General features: G+C 34.9%; 3 protein-coding genes across 3 annotated transcripts; all 3 read left to right on the top strand.

Moving 5' to 3' along the window:
* LOC104739883 lies at positions 310–1,404 on the top strand. Its single transcript, XM_010460360.2, has 2 exons — positions 310–449; positions 631–1,404. The coding sequence occupies exons 1-2, from the start codon at positions 390–392 to the stop codon at positions 1,213–1,215; spliced, it is 645 nt and encodes a 214-aa protein (XP_010458662.1). The 5' UTR covers positions 310–389; the 3' UTR covers positions 1,216–1,404.
* Positions 5,792–8,024, top strand: LOC104739884 (IRK-interacting protein-like). The gene is made up of 3 exons (XM_010460361.2): positions 5,792–5,877; positions 6,286–7,389; positions 7,478–8,024. Exons 1-3 carry the CDS (start codon positions 5,803–5,805, stop codon positions 7,799–7,801), a joined length of 1,503 nt encoding a protein of 500 aa, XP_010458663.1. The 5' UTR covers positions 5,792–5,802; the 3' UTR covers positions 7,802–8,024.
* Positions 8,356–10,278, top strand: LOC104739885 (phosphopantothenate--cysteine ligase 1-like). Its single transcript, XM_010460362.2, has 9 exons — positions 8,356–8,543; positions 8,643–8,760; positions 8,849–8,893; positions 9,006–9,091; positions 9,177–9,229; positions 9,319–9,378; positions 9,513–9,614; positions 9,701–9,820; positions 9,903–10,278. Exons 1-9 carry the CDS (start codon positions 8,414–8,416, stop codon positions 10,140–10,142), a joined length of 954 nt encoding a protein of 317 aa, XP_010458664.1. The 5' UTR covers positions 8,356–8,413; the 3' UTR covers positions 10,143–10,278.

Below are 15,773 nucleotides of genomic sequence, written 5' to 3' on the forward strand. Positions count from 1 at the left end.
AATCTCTTAGAAAATTTACCTATCACTCCCAAATATTACACAATTTCTAAATCTAACCTTTACACCGCGAAAATCTAAGATAATAGTACTCTTAATTATTTTCAGTTAATTCATAACAGACGCATTCTCTATGTCCACTCGCTGATTTTAACAGCTAAATCTGGGGGTATTTTTAAAATTCGATAGTATTGGGGGTAAATCAGAAAACAAAACTAAACTACACGGGCCATATCCATAAAATATGAAACAAGACTTTTCTTATTTGTCTACGTCGTCTATAAAAAGCAACCTTGAAGCTAAAACCCAAACAAAGAAGAAGAAGAACCCAAGAAACGTGAGAGACTAGGAGAGAAGGCGAAGAAGAAGAAGAAAAAAAAAAAAAAGAGAAAATGAAATTGGTTTGGTCTCCGGAAACAGCATCCAAGGCTTATATCGACACCGTCAAATCGGTAAGTTTTTATTTTTAGTTTTCCGGTGAATCGTGCCGGAACAACCCCTGTTTCTTATCATTCACAAGAACCAATAATTTCAATTCAAAACGATGAAACCCATTTTTGGAAAACCCAGATCTTAGTTTTGATAGATATTCGTAAAATTTGAGATTTTTTTTCCTGTTTTTGTGTTGTTTAGTGCGAGAATCTTGAAACGCCGGATGCGGCGGAGCTAATAGCAGCGATGGCGGCGGGATGGAACGTGAAGCTGATTGTTGAAACTTGGTCAGACGGAGACGGAATAGCTTTAAGTATCGGCTTAAACGTAGCGAGCCAACACGCAAACGCTAAACACATATGTATAGTACAAAACTCGAGATCAGAGTCTGCTTATCTCCAAGCCATTCAAGAATCATCTTCATCTCCCTTGAACTTACCAGAGACAATCGTCGCTGAAGAACCCGAAAAGGCCATGAAGGAGCTACAAGGAATCGATTTCTTGGTCGTTGATTGGCGGAACAAGGAGTTCGCAGCTGCTGCGTTGAGGAACGCTGCGTTTGGAAACAGAGGAGCGGTTGTGGTTTGTAGAAACGGGTGTTCGAGCTTGAGACGGGTTTTGAGAGACCGGAACGTTGTTAGGACGGTGACTCTCCCGGTCACCGGAGGTATTGAGATTGCTCATATTGCGGCTAGGAACTCATCAGGGAAGAGTGAGAATAGAAAGAGGAGATGGATCACACATGTTGATCAGAGATCAGGAGAAGAACATGTGTTTAGTATCTAGAAAGTAATAGACAGATACAATTGTGAGACATAGTTTATTGGATCTTAATGTATATGTATTTGTACATATGATTCCATAGATGTCCTTGTAATTGGGGAAAAACATGTTTGTCTTATAAATGTGATCGTTGTTATGTAAAGAAAGCTTACATGTGTTAACAGATTAAGCAAAACTAGTGTCTCTGTCTCTCATTGCTTTTCACTTGCCTCTCTTCTCTTTATCTATCATGTTGGGACAGAATGAACACTAGAACACTATAGAGTGATGGGCTTAAAACAGTTGTTTAGGAGTTCTTGAGCCCATTACATTGGTAGTGCTCTCAATGACTTAGGAATAATTACAACCTCTTTAGTATACTATAATCATATACTTGACTTTTCCTTCAAGAAAAGTAATTGGGTTCCCACATCAGTGCTTAAGAAAACGACCTAAAGTGATTTGGAGGTCCGGTTACCGACGGGGATATCCATTTTATAAGTTGATTAACGTATCTTCTTTAAATATTATGTCAGATCTATATTTACAAGTTTTTTAAGATGAGAACGGAAACATCACATCATTCATGCAAATACCACTAACAAAGTGGGAATAATCCATTAGATCAGTCATCATTCTAAAGCATTTTATGAATCATATGCTTCTAACTTCAAAACTAATTAGCAATTGATAGCTAGATTGATTTATGTCGTTTTTGTTATACGATGATATTTTTTCTGCATCTAATGTGGAATAGTATAACATACTCCAACCAGATTTAGATTAACTTCGAATAAAACAAAATCATAGTAAATAAACTCACGTCGATCGAGTCATGGACTCGTGCCATTTTCCAGTTTGAGGTTTCAATGTCGATAATGTCACGAGAAATCAAAGGGACAAGAGATAGAAGCAAGCATATAATGGTTTAGCTCCCGGTTTAGTTTGTCGAGATATTAATTTACCGGTTAGAAGGGTAATATCGCTATGGTTTAATCCAATTCCTTTCATGGTTTTGGCTTCTATGCTCTTAAAATGCTTTTGGTTGGACTTTACTGGCTAAACTCTAATCAATCAACACAAAACCTAACCATCTAAAAATAAACATATGCTAATTATGGATAGTTTTTTTTTTGTATTATTCTCAAATATAAACACAAAAAGTTTAATAATACAAAAGTGAAGAAACAAATGACTGAAAAAAGTGATACGCGTACGTTCAGAAAAATACAAACATGGGCAATGAAAATAAAAAAACAGATGACGTTTGGCGTTTGTCGTGAACCCTAGTTCCCTGCGGTGTTGGGCTGTCCGGATCCTGAGCAGGTCCGTCTGACCATTATTATCATGCGTTTCATTAATATTTTTTATTTGTAAAAAAAGGCCAAAATGTTGATCAAGAAAAAAAGGAGAAATAAATGAGAAAGGAAGGGAGGAGAGGTAAGAAGTGCGTCACGTGCACATGATCCAACCGGTGCGAACAGAGACATGTCACGCAAAGTCAGCCATTTTTCAGAGCCCAAATCCAAAATCCCCATTTAAAATAATTATGAGCTTTCAGACTATCTTACCCTCTCTTTCTCCCATTTATTACCATCACACGCCCCTTGTTTCCTCACTTTTGTGTCATTGTGTATTAATTAGCTAAGCTTTTTCTTTTCCTAATCAAAACTTCAAGCATGATATATACATTCGATAAATCACGTACTCCAATAGATTATAGATACTTAATATCCGTTTTTGAATCTTGTGATTACCATTCTAGGTGAACTATGAGTTGAATGATTGTTATAACCTTCATGTTTTACCGCTACATATATGCCATATATTGGTTTTGATTCTACATGAATTGAATCCTTTAGTTAGCAACTTAGCATTGACTAATACCTTAGTATGCTGAAAACTACATTAATCAAAATGCTTTTTTTCCCCTTACTTTCTCAATTCTCATGCTTATGTATTCATTTCAAAACAACAATCACATGAAATATAGAATGAGAATTAAAGTAAGTTGTGGGAGCTGAAAGAGAAGACTGACCCAATGAATAATGCACACAAATCTAACGAGTCATAGGCCAAAAGATGTTTTTGTTTGGTAATGTGGGTCAACCAATATCATAAATGTGGTAGCTGGATTTGCATTTGTTGCTCTTCTCAAAAAAATTTAATGTGACAATTCCCCCTACTCTATATTTATTACTAAGCAACAAATCATAAATTCAAAAGTTGATATCTTCATTTTAAGCGATTTGATGTGTATGTTTTTCTTACATACATGCTCACGAGCTCTCTCATGAATTATGGAACTTCATATCTTTATATGTTTATTAATGAAAAACAAACATCTAGCTATCAATCACAATGGTAGATACATGTAATGAATATAATGGTATAACTTCAAGAAGCATCAGTACGCTGTGAAAAATTGTGGAGTGGTGAATTTTAACGGTGAATATTTTACATCACTAAATCAATAATATTGTAAGGTATAATAGGTTTTTACTCGTACCAACCGGAGCTCTAACCTAACGAAATCACATTAGAAAACAATCAAAGGCATGTGGAATCATTTAAGAAAATGAAATTCCTTTTTTAGGGTTATCCTTACAAAACTTGAAGCTAAAGATAGGATTTGCATTTTGATTATTGAATTAGTCTTTTTTTTTTTTTTAGTCTTCGCTATAAGCTGTTTTTTTTTTTTTTTTTTTTTTTTTTTTTTTTTTTTTNCAGTTTCCACTGTAATGGGATCTGAATGGTAACATAATTAATTAGATACACCAAAACTTACAAACATCAAATCTATTTGCAACCCAATGTGCATTTACTGAAAGCAAATTTTTTTGTACATTTCTATAAAAAGGAAAAGATTGAAAAAAGAAGAAAAAAAAGTGCTTATAAATCTCTTCTTTTTTTACTGACATGAGATTGTCGTTACTCCCGTAACTATACACCTACGTTTACGTATAGCTTTGTTTGTACTTATGTATAATTCCAAGTAAATACGTTCACCAAGACATCGAAATCAAATTATACGGTGAGTAAACTCTTTTAATTACCGACATGAGATTGTCGTTACACCCATGACTATACACCTACGTTTACGTATAGCTTTGTTTGTAATTTGTTTTTTTTATATTTCCAAATATTTGTTCACAAATTAATACATGGAATTCAAATCAATGTAACCAATGACAGCCAACCGTATGTTTCAAAACATAAAATTGAGTGGGCACTTGGGATTAATAGTCTACATGTACGTTATTGTAAAATGTGTAAGTATGTACTATAGATTCTCTTTAAGAGCTCATAAATACATATAAAATTTGTGGGCATTGAGTGAAATGTAAATACTCCTACTAGCTTTTAGCAAAATACTCTGATTGTTTCAGAAGAAATGATCACAAGCTGACGAGATGAACAAAATTGATGGTGAGAAAAACAGAAAAAGAGAAACCTGATTAAACATCTCTTTTACATATCCAAGGAAACTATAATCATTACACTTGATATATATATATAGTCATACACACACACGCACACACGTAAATTTAGATATTTGAGTTACAAAATTGAAAAAAAAAAAAAAGTGACACAGGTAGAGCGAATACAAAGTTAAGCACAATTATGTTGGTACAGCCGATGAAACAAAACAAATGCTGAATGATGATCATTTACAAAACTATATCTATACTATGAAATTTATCTGATATACACAAAGTCACAGGATAGATGTAAAACAGTTTTTTTTTTAGTTTGACTAAAATTTTACATTCATTCAAAAAATTTTTTTTTAAAAAGATTAAAACCGATTTTTATCTTGATATATATAGTTATTCCAAAAGATAAAACCATTCTATATGATAATTTCAAATTGTTATTTTTAATGTGAATTAAATAAGTTCTATTTTATTTAAAAGTGTGGAAATAAAAGTTGGATTCTCTTCGTTTTTATCGAAAGTTCAAAACCACATGTCAAAAAAGAGTAATATAAAGTTTTTGACGGTTTTCTAACACGCGTTAATTTTATATCGATACAATATTTTTATCTAAAACAGATTTGTAAGTTTGTAATTAAATGATCTCATAAATAATAGTTGGATTCTTTACGTTTTCTATCAAAAGTTCAAAACCACGTGTCAAAAAATAGCAATATAAAGTTTTTGACGGTTTTCTAACACGCGTTAATTTTAGATCGATATAAAATTTTTAAACTTTTAGAAAAATATATTTTTATAGAAACAATATGTCTTGTTTTCTAATGAATGTACTGTTGAATAATAGAGGAATTTGTTTTGGGGAAAATAATATGTGATTCAAATGTATTTGTTCTGGACAACAAAACATGACTAGTAAGAGCATAGTCTTCATTTTGGTATTGAGCTTGAACGACTAAGATGGAAACAAACTTTAATATTTGACCAAAACTTACAGGCAAAAAAAAAAAACAAAAGAAAAAATAATCATCACTATTCTAGTACTCCTCTTTAAATTATTCATTTTACAAAATTGACTTGATAAATAATTTATATTATCATATGATATAGTGTATATATAAAAAAAAAGTGAGATATTAACGCAAACCCAAAAAAAAAGCGAGCAAAGGAAAAAAAAATGGCTCCTTCGTCTTCATCGTCTCCTTCCAAATCTCCTGTTCCATCTCTTCACCAATCCCTTCAGTTCACTCCTGTAAGTCATTCTCAAATCCTTCTTCTTTGTTTCCCGAGAAAAAAACGCAAGACTTTGTTCACCATAGACGAAGACCACACAGACCTTAAATTTGTCTTAGCTCTGTAACAAATTAAAGTTTTTGTTTTTTCCTTTCAAATTTTTTGTAGAATTGATTTGAGTTTAGCTAGAATTTTCTTGTTCTTGAGTGTTTACCTACGTGTTAAACCTTAAACCCACAATTATTAGTCTCGAGAAGATGGAGGAAAAGTCGAAAGAAGCAAGAACTGTAACCTTTTCGTTCTAAAGTTTCTTCCTTTGATCTCAATGATTCCATTAGAATCTCGAATCTCTCATTTACAAATCCAAAGTTTTTGTTTTTTTTCCGCTCAATTTGGCATAATTTTCATTTTTCTCTGTTCTTTTCAGATTCTAGAATGCGAAGAAGAAGACCTACAAGAAGAAAGATACAAAAACAGAGCAACCCCAAGTAGCGACGGTGGTTCTTCCGCCACACCAAACCACCGCCGTAACAACAACCACCAACACACTCTAACACCTCTCCACCACAACGGAAAACCCTCAAACAGAAAACGTCACGACGACAACGACGAAGACGACGGAGGCGCCGTCTCTTGCAACAAGTGTCGACCTCACCACTCTCACCGTGACAAATTCTCAGTCGTACCTCTCGAAAGCCACAACAACCCTTCCTTCATCTCCAGCCCCAATCTAATAATCAAATCCATCTTCCAATCCCTCACACGGAGGAGCCCCAAACCTTCCTCCGCCACGGCTTCGCTTCCTCCCCGCTCTTCATCCTCCTCTGCCGCTGACGCTTCGAGAGAAGAGCAGTGGCGGTTAGCCGTGGCGGAGCTTTCTCATAAACTGATCCAAGCCACGAAAAAGAAAGAAGACGCGGTTATAGAAGCTTCAAGGTTGAAGTCATCCATGGCAGAGCTCGAGAAGAAGCTCAACAAGCTCGAGATTTATTGCCACAATCTCAAATCGGGTCTTGATGAGTGTAGCAACAAGAAACAGAGTGTTCCGATTCGTAAAGACGGGTTCAACGACAGGATCATTCAGCAGTTCCTCGTCTCTGTATCGGAATCTCGATCTTCCATCAGAGCTTTGAGCAGATCTCTCGCCTCGCAGCTACGAACCGTCGGTGGGAAAGTCTACGAGAGACTCTCTCTTCTTCTTCAACCTTTCGATGTAAAGATCAACTCTTTCGCGAAGAACCCTAAAAGTCTGATCTTTTACCTCGAAGCGATTCTGAGCAGAGCCTTCTTTGAGGATTTCGAAGCTTCCGGGTTTCAGACTAACGGGTCGACCCGGATTTTGAACCCGATTGATCGTTGTGAATCCAATTACGCTTCGTTCAATGTGTTGATGGAGCTCACGTGGGATGAGGTGTTGAGCAGAGGAACGAAGCATTTCTCCGAGGAGTTTAGCCGATTCTGTGACCGGAAAATGAGCGACGTCGTTTCGATGCTTTGCTGGAACCGAGCTTGGCCTGAACCGCTTTTACAGGTAAGCCAAGCGTTAAACCGGGCGGTTTATAATGATTTATTTCAAAACTAATTGGATTGAACCGGTTTGTTTTTTTGTTGTTCTGTAGGCCTTCTTTGGTGCGTCGAAGAGTGTGTGGTTGGTTCATCTGTTGGCTAATTCGGTGAACCCGGGTCTGCAAATCTTCCGCGTGGAGAAAGATGACCGGTTTGATCCGATATACATGGAGGAAACTGGTGGGGAAAGGTTTAAGAGTCTGGTTAGAGCAATGGTTCAGCCTGGTTTTTACGTCTATGGGAGTGTGGTTAAGTGCAAGGTGGTCTGCAAGCATTGCGTCAGCGACGAGGAAGAATTAGTTGAAGACCGTACGGTCAAGGAATGTAATAAAAGCGACAAGAGTTTAATAAGCATCTGTAGCCCATTAGGAGGTTAATTACGTACGTTGAATAAGGCAGTTATAAAATTGGTGGGGTTTATGTTTTGTCTTGTCTTGTGAGGTTGTAATTAAAAAAAAAAAAAATCAAGTGGCTTTTGCAAGTGAATAGTTTAAAACTGTTTGGTTAATGACTTCGGTAAGGATATAATTAAGAATTAACTGGTTTGTGAAGATTTGTAGTTGTTGTTGTTGTCAAAGTGATTCATGAAAATTGAAAAGAGTCTCTAAAGTAAAATATTGGAATTTTCTCGTTGGTTTCGTTATATCTTGGATTTGATTACATTTGTTTTGTTCATTGTGGCATCTAATGGTTGTCGTCACGTGGATCATGCATATATATATATTTATAAACTATAATTACAAACAGAATCTTATATCTAACTTCTCAAGTCTTGACTATATAAATTAAGTTGTCCCCCATTTGCTAATTTCCGCGGGTAATATCACTATGGGCCGTATCTGAGGCCCAATATATAGGATTTGATTATCAAAAGTTTGAGCATTATTATTCTTTGAATAAAAAAGCCCAACCTTTTTTTTTTTTTTTTGGTTCGTCCAATCACTCATATCAGAGTAGTTCACTAATTCAGTTTTGCGATTTGGACTGAAATGAGTTCGATCTCTGGGTTGGTGGAAGATGAAATCAGTTCGTTTTTCGAAACATCACCACCTCTGAAGAAAAAGGAAGAGATCGTAGCAAAGCTTAATCAGTTCATTGAGCTGAATTCTTCGCGGCAAGGTGAGATCAGAATTGTGTATATGTGTGACATTTTGATTTCTTGATGATATATATAGATGGGCTTTAATATATATATATATATATATGTTTTTGTTTCAGGAGAGAAGAGGAGGATCGTGTGTGTGACTTCAGGTGGAACTACAGTTCCATTGGAGCAACGATGCGTAAGGTATATCGATAACTTCAGCTCTGGAAATAGAGGTGCTGCGTCTACTGAGTAAGAGTTCCTTAGTCTTATGACTTATCATTCTAAAATCGTATGAAAAAAAGATTCTTGAATACAAAATTGGATTTTTTATTTTAAGGAACTTTGTCAAGGCTGGATATGCTGTGATCTTTCTGTATAGGAGGTATGTAACTCTTAGTTTTATAATTGTGTATTGCTGAAAGATGAGTGATATTATATTTGCTGGTAATATGATGGTGCTTCTTGATATTGGTTTTATTTATGTGATCTTTAAGGGGAACTTGCCAACCGTTTTGCCGGTCTCTTCCCGATGATCCATTCCTTGAATGTTTTGAGTTTCCGGATGCCAAAACCATTCGAGGTTCTTCATTACAATCTCTTTCTCAATCTTTTTATCTTCAAGTGTAATTATTTGCCTTTGTTTCATATTTTGATTATATTTTCAGTTCATGAGTCACATTCTGAAGCTGTGAAGATGGCTGTTATGGACCAGCAAGCTGTATGTGTTTTCTTTTACAAAAAGCGATTATTTTTTTTTTGTTTCTTGTATTGAGTCTTGTGTAGTAACCTTGCAAATTAACATTGCAGGCAGTAGAAGAAGGTCGTTTACTAAAACTCCCGTTCTCAACCATATATGAATATCTCCAGGTTCTTGAATCTTAGACCAGCTACTTTAGTTATCTTTCTTGTTTTGTCTTGGCGATCCAAACAAACCAATAGATGCAACTGAAAATTACTTTCTCTTTTGTGAATGTTTCTGGTTAATATTGGGTTACAAACAGATGTTGCGGTTGATGGCAACAGCATTGAAAGATGTGGGTTCATGTTCAATGTTTTATCTTGCTGCTGCTGTATCTGACTTCTATGTGCCATGGAATAGCATGGTAAGAAGAGTCTCATATCCCTTGTGATTAATTGGCTACATAGTTCTTGTGTCTAATAGTAGTTTATATATTTCTGGTGAAACTAGACAGAGCACAAAATAGAATCAGGATCTGGTCCGTTAGACATAAGACTAGCTCAAGTCCCTAAAATGCTTTCAATCTTGAGATCAAATTGGGCTCCAAAGGCTTTCTGCATATCATTTAAGGTCAATCTTCTCTTTCTCTATTCTCTCACTTTTATTAAAGTTCTCCAAATATTTGATAATTGATCATGTATGATGTATCCAGCTTGAGACAGACTCGAAGATTTTGATAGAAAAGGCTACAAAGGCTCTACAAAAATACAAAGTGCACGCAGTTGTAGCCAATGAGTTGTCAACGCGCAAGGAAGAGGTTGTGGTTGTTTCAAGCAGCAGTAACGTCGTGGTGAGACGTGATCCCGGCAAGCCTGAATCTATTGTAGAAGATAATCTCATTCGTCTCATCGTAGATCGACACTCAACTTACATCAAAGAATCTCACACTTGATCATCTTCCTTAAGACGTGTATGAGCTTATGTTTTTTTGTCTTTTGACATGTTCGGACTATATGAATAAACTGATCCTAGAATTGAGTATTTGATTCAAATACTTTCAACAAATAAATGAACGAACTTATCTAGTATTTATTATCCTGATAAGGCTGACTCAGTCCACGATGAAGGTTCGAAGTTTGGTTTACTGATTCAAACGGCCGGTTCGGGTCAACAAAGTGGAAGATTTGAGGGTGGATTTGTAAAAAGAGAGTCTGAGAATGAAAATAAAAAAAGGAACCTGTCAGACCGCCGTGCGACCACCCCGGCAAGGTAGAACCGAGCCGAGTAACGATCCTCTACAGCACCGGATGCATCCGAAGATAATCGTGGCCGTTAATCACGCTCTGATCGCACGGTCATGGTTCATCAACCAGGGGTAAGGGCCTGTCTCCTTAGAAATCAAGGAAACAGAGGTACGAGCCTATAGAACAGATCCTGTTCAAGTAAGGTCGTGACCATTGATGGTTTCTGTCCATATATAAATAACTTTGTTTTCTACAATTTTTCCGATGTGGGACTTTGAAACATCTTATTTCCACACTAAAACCAAACAGCTTATGACACGTGTAATTAATTAATTTAGAAATAGAAAGTAAATAAATTTGAAAGTCTGAAATCCAACAAGTTGTTTACCTCAGTACCATAAGCTTTCTAAGATTACAAAACATCATAACATCTAATTCAGTTGTCCTATGGATATACAAATTACAAAAGAACCGATTAAACTACAGAGGAACCTATTCAAAACGAGCAAAAATAAAATTATTTTGTTCTTTAGCTTCAACAACCAAAGTCTTTTCCATACTCACCAAAGGAAATCCTAAGAAATCAAAAACTTGTTTCTCAGTCGAGAGTTTCAGACTTGCAGTTCCTCTAGCACCCTGAGAAAGAAACGTTATCACAGCTTCAAAATCATCATCCATTCACTTTAAAACCATAAGAAAAAAACATAAGTGGTGTTTGGATTTTGTCCCTTACCCGGTTATCACGAGAGCTGTGAGTAGCCGGGAATAGTCCAGTGTCATCAAAGTCGATAGCCTTTGGATTCTGCTAGCAAATCTCAGTCTGCGGTTTCCATGGCATCTAAAACTCTATCTGTTTTTCTTTCTTTACCAACAATGTATGTATTTGGTGATGGGTCACATGTATTATATCATATTCATACCTTATGTTCAACACATCGTTTCCCGTCCAGACTATGAGTCCAAATGCATTGGATACACCTGTGATGAATTTACAACCTATTGTTATTGAATGATTTGCTGGGAAGAGATCAACCTGGACATAACTGAATCAGTCATGGTGGAGAACCTCAAAGTTACCTTATCTACATCTTCACTATGGGTGCTGAAGATGAGATCTTCTCTTCAGAAGTTTATTTCCTTTAAACTCTTCACAAATTTTGTCAAAAATCCCTTGTGAATGGTCAGGACCATAAGCAAAGACAGTTTTAGACGTGGAGTTAGAGCTTTCAAAATCCTGAATGTATCAAGAAACAAAATTAAACGTGAAAGAAAACACAAATATGGGCAAACAATGCGTGACATCCCCCACATCATGAAAACGAGAAAAAACGTCAAGTTTCTGAGGATCCAATTGACCAAAAGAAACTCACACTAAAGAATGTGTTAACCCCCGTTAACTAGGCTTCAATTAAGTTCCTAATAACAGGTTTCAAGTATAAGCTTCAACTTTGGCAAATATCTTATTTATTCAAACACAAAGTTGATAAAAAGCGAACCTGTTAATGTCGAGTCTGTTCTTGTCGTAGCACCATAGCACACTTGACCACCGATTTTGACAAAATGTGATGAAGATAAACTATCTACGTTCGTCCTCATCCTCGCACCAGTTTCTTTTTGTTACCTAACATCAAAATCCAATCAAACACAGGTTTTAGCTTATTGCAAAAGCCTCTAACTGAGAAAAAAAAAAAAAAAAACTCATTCGAATTAAAAAGTTTGACGCTTTCGATTCCATTACTTACACCCACTGATTCCAATTCCTTGACTGTAAAATTAACAGAGACAGAAGCTGAAGGATGATGGTGAGAAAAGCGAGCAAAGAGGTAAAAGAGCAGCTAGCTTTGATCTGTGTTAACCAAAGCAGAGAAGCGCGCCCTGAGTCAACCGTCAGTCAAAACCTTTAAAATCCAAGAAATCAATTCCTGATAACCGACCGGTTTGTTTCTTTCAACATTTTTTCCGGTTTTTGGTTATCGAGCGGTTTCTCCATGAACCCGAATTGGAAAACAAACAAAAAAAAAAATCAATAACTTGATCAACGCTGGATTATATACAAACTATGCATTATCAGACTAAGCTTAATTTATTTACTTGTCACTTAGTACACGTCTTCTAGTCAGTAAGAAATTAAGACCTCTGATGGATGCTCTACCAAATTATAATTATAGATCAACTTATTCATTAATAAACTAAATTTTAGTTTCAAAATACTTATATCTAACGTTAATGTTTTAATTATTTGATCAAGAATCATTCAAACTAATAAAGTATCCGATAATTCTTGTCATTTTTTAACATAGAAAATGATATTGTCCTTTTTATAAGATAACAATGACACACAACACAAGAAGCCTTTCAATAATTACACCAGATATAATAATTATAATATACTTTCAAGTGATTATAATCTGAATAATTTGGTTAGTAATATATGCTTTAAAATTTAAATTTCCTATCACAATCATTCATGTAAAAGATAATTAGTTTGACACAGGATCCCACATCCATGTACATAATTAAATTTTGATGCACAACATACATTAGTTAGTATACAACTTTTGTACAGCTTATTTTATGATCAGTCAAGTAAGAATAAAATAACTTTGAATTTGCTATTTGACATTCTGTCATTTTGTCACTTAAATCATTTGGATAAACGTTTAAAACCCAAAGAAAGAAGCATCGTTTTTTTCCAGACACGAGAATCGAGACACCGTCAACAACATTCTTCTCCGACGCCGGCAAATGAAAACTTTGCCGGCGTCGGGACATAACCCGATCTCTCTCTCTTGTTTCTTGCACTCTCTGTTTCTTCTTCTTCCTAGTTTTATTTAAGCTTTCGATCTCTTTTAATCCCTCTCGAACTCTCCCCAACCACATGCACCAAATAGCCGATTATAAATCTAAGAAGGCCAGCGTTTGGTCGGAGTATCGCAGCTCTTACTCGCTACCCACCTCTTTCCTGGAGAACGTATCAAAAGATCCAGCAACCTTCAGATCTAGGCTCTCATCTCACCAAGAAGAGATCTCTGCTATTAACCCACACCCAGCATTCTCCCCTTCGTCGGAGATGCTCCACCTCCTGAATCAGATGTCGCTTCAACCCGGCCGCCGCTTGCACAATCCTCTGCATCCGACCGGAAAACTAGGGTTTCCTTTAGCGGACCCATCAATTCTCGGCCCATTAAGGCTTTTGAGCCATTAATACAAGGTTCCCATAAGAACTTTCTTCGCGTGTATCCAGGTTCGATCGAAATTCAAATCTCTCCCACTCTAGCCAACCTTTGTGTAGATTTATTAACCTTTTGTTCGAAGACTGCATTTGGTTAGTAAATTACCATTGTTGCTAGTTTGGTTAAAGATTTCTTTAGACAACTTGTTGTTAGTATCACCTAGGGTCTCTGCCATTGGAGTTAGCAGCTTGAATACAATCGGCATTATGATCCAGTCCATACGGAACTGTGGTTACCAATGTGTCTTCAAGCTCCCTCCATTAACTCGCCTGATTCCTGAGCCCGATAAACTGCTTCTCATCAACTTTTTGAAGTTTCCGCCTAAGAACCTGGAGATTAGTGGCATTATGATCCCAACTCATTGTAGTGGGGGTTACCACAACACCTTCAAGCGTCTCTCCTCTGAACCTAAAGCCGCTAACAACCCTGCGTAAACCTTTGGCAAAACCCTCTTTCGGGTAGACATCTTCTTTCTGAAGATGCTCTCAGCCTTAGCTTCCTCAACGTCGTTTGGTCTTCAATCCAAGACAATGGTCTTCTATTCATCCATCGAAGTATTCAAGGAAGAAGCATTGTTATTTCTTGACCTCACAGGTTCCAAATCCCTTGCAAGGAATTGACTTATAGCTCTTAAGTCTACAATCTCGATGACCCTTATCTACCTCTATCTCTTTGTTGTATTGGCTTTTATCACTGATTTCCTTTGTTGTATCTTAAACAATGATCCTTATGTTGTATGTTGTGTTCTATGTTAATGGAATGAAGCATATGTTTGTCCAAAAAAAAGTCATCATTTGGATGTCCAATTTCATCATAAACCAATTTGATTAATGAGAGTTATACTGAATCTAAAATATTTGTATTTCACAAAAGCCAGAATTTCAATTAGTATATTTACTAGTATTTAGCAAATAATGATGCACGAAAATAGCTAACTAATTGCATAAGATTAAGATTATTTTTACTTGTCACTTAGTTAGTACACGTCTTCTAGTTAATCATGTAGTTTATAGAAATAACTAAAAGATTTCTCTGATGGGTGCTCCACCAAATTATATTTTCAAGATCAACTGAATCATTCATAAACAAATTTATCTATAGTAAACCTCTATAAATTAATATTATTGCGGCTATGACATTTTATTAATTTATAGTAATATTAAATTATCTATAAATTAAAATTTATTATTTTATAATATTAATTAATAATTATTAATTTATAGATATATATTTTAATTATTTAAATTTTAAAAAATTATTAGTTGAGACAATTTTAGCAAAAAAAAAATTAGACTTTCGGATGTTATAAATTTTAAGGTTTTAGAATTGAATTTATTATATTTAGAAAATATTAGTGACCATAAATTACAAATACTATAAACAATATCACTTATACACATGACATACATAAATTCAAATTGGATAATAATATCAATTGTCGTATTTTAATAGTCTATAAAACTATCAAAATGAAAGTGATACATATCTAGATATCTGAAACCTTTGAAAAATTAATTATTTTTATGACATGTTATAAAGTATTTTATATTATTATAGTTTGAAAATACATCATAACAATTGTTTTATAGATATGAGTTTTTGGAAAAAAACAAAATTTTGAAGTATACATTATTATATAGTATATATATATATATAACATTACATAATTATTAATTTATGATATTATTGAGATTATATTTTACAAAAAAAATTTCAAAAAAAATATTATGTTATTATTTTATCAGAATTTGTTATTTTTTATACTTGATATAGAACCAGCAAAATTTACTAATTAATTTATTAATTTATAGAGTATTAAGTATTTATAACTTAGTCCACAAATGAAGGTTAGAAGTTTGGTTTACCGATTCAAATCGCCGGTTCGGGTCAACACGGTCTTCACCGCGGTTTTCGAGAGAGATAAGTTTAATTTAAATAATTCCTAGTTAAAATTAAAAAAAAAAAAAAAAAAAAAAAGTTATTGGAAGGAGAGAGAACAACAACGACAACGTTCCAAAAAAAAAAAAAAATTAGAGCTTTCTTCATCGGTCTTCGTCTCGGTCATTTTGTCGTTTCTCTCTATTTTTTTTTTTTTTTTTTTTTTTT

Source organism: Camelina sativa, chromosome 14, assembly GCF_000633955.1.
Source record: "Camelina sativa cultivar DH55 chromosome 14, Cs, whole genome shotgun sequence".
NCBI lineage: Eukaryota > Viridiplantae > Streptophyta > Magnoliopsida > Brassicales > Brassicaceae > Camelina > Camelina sativa.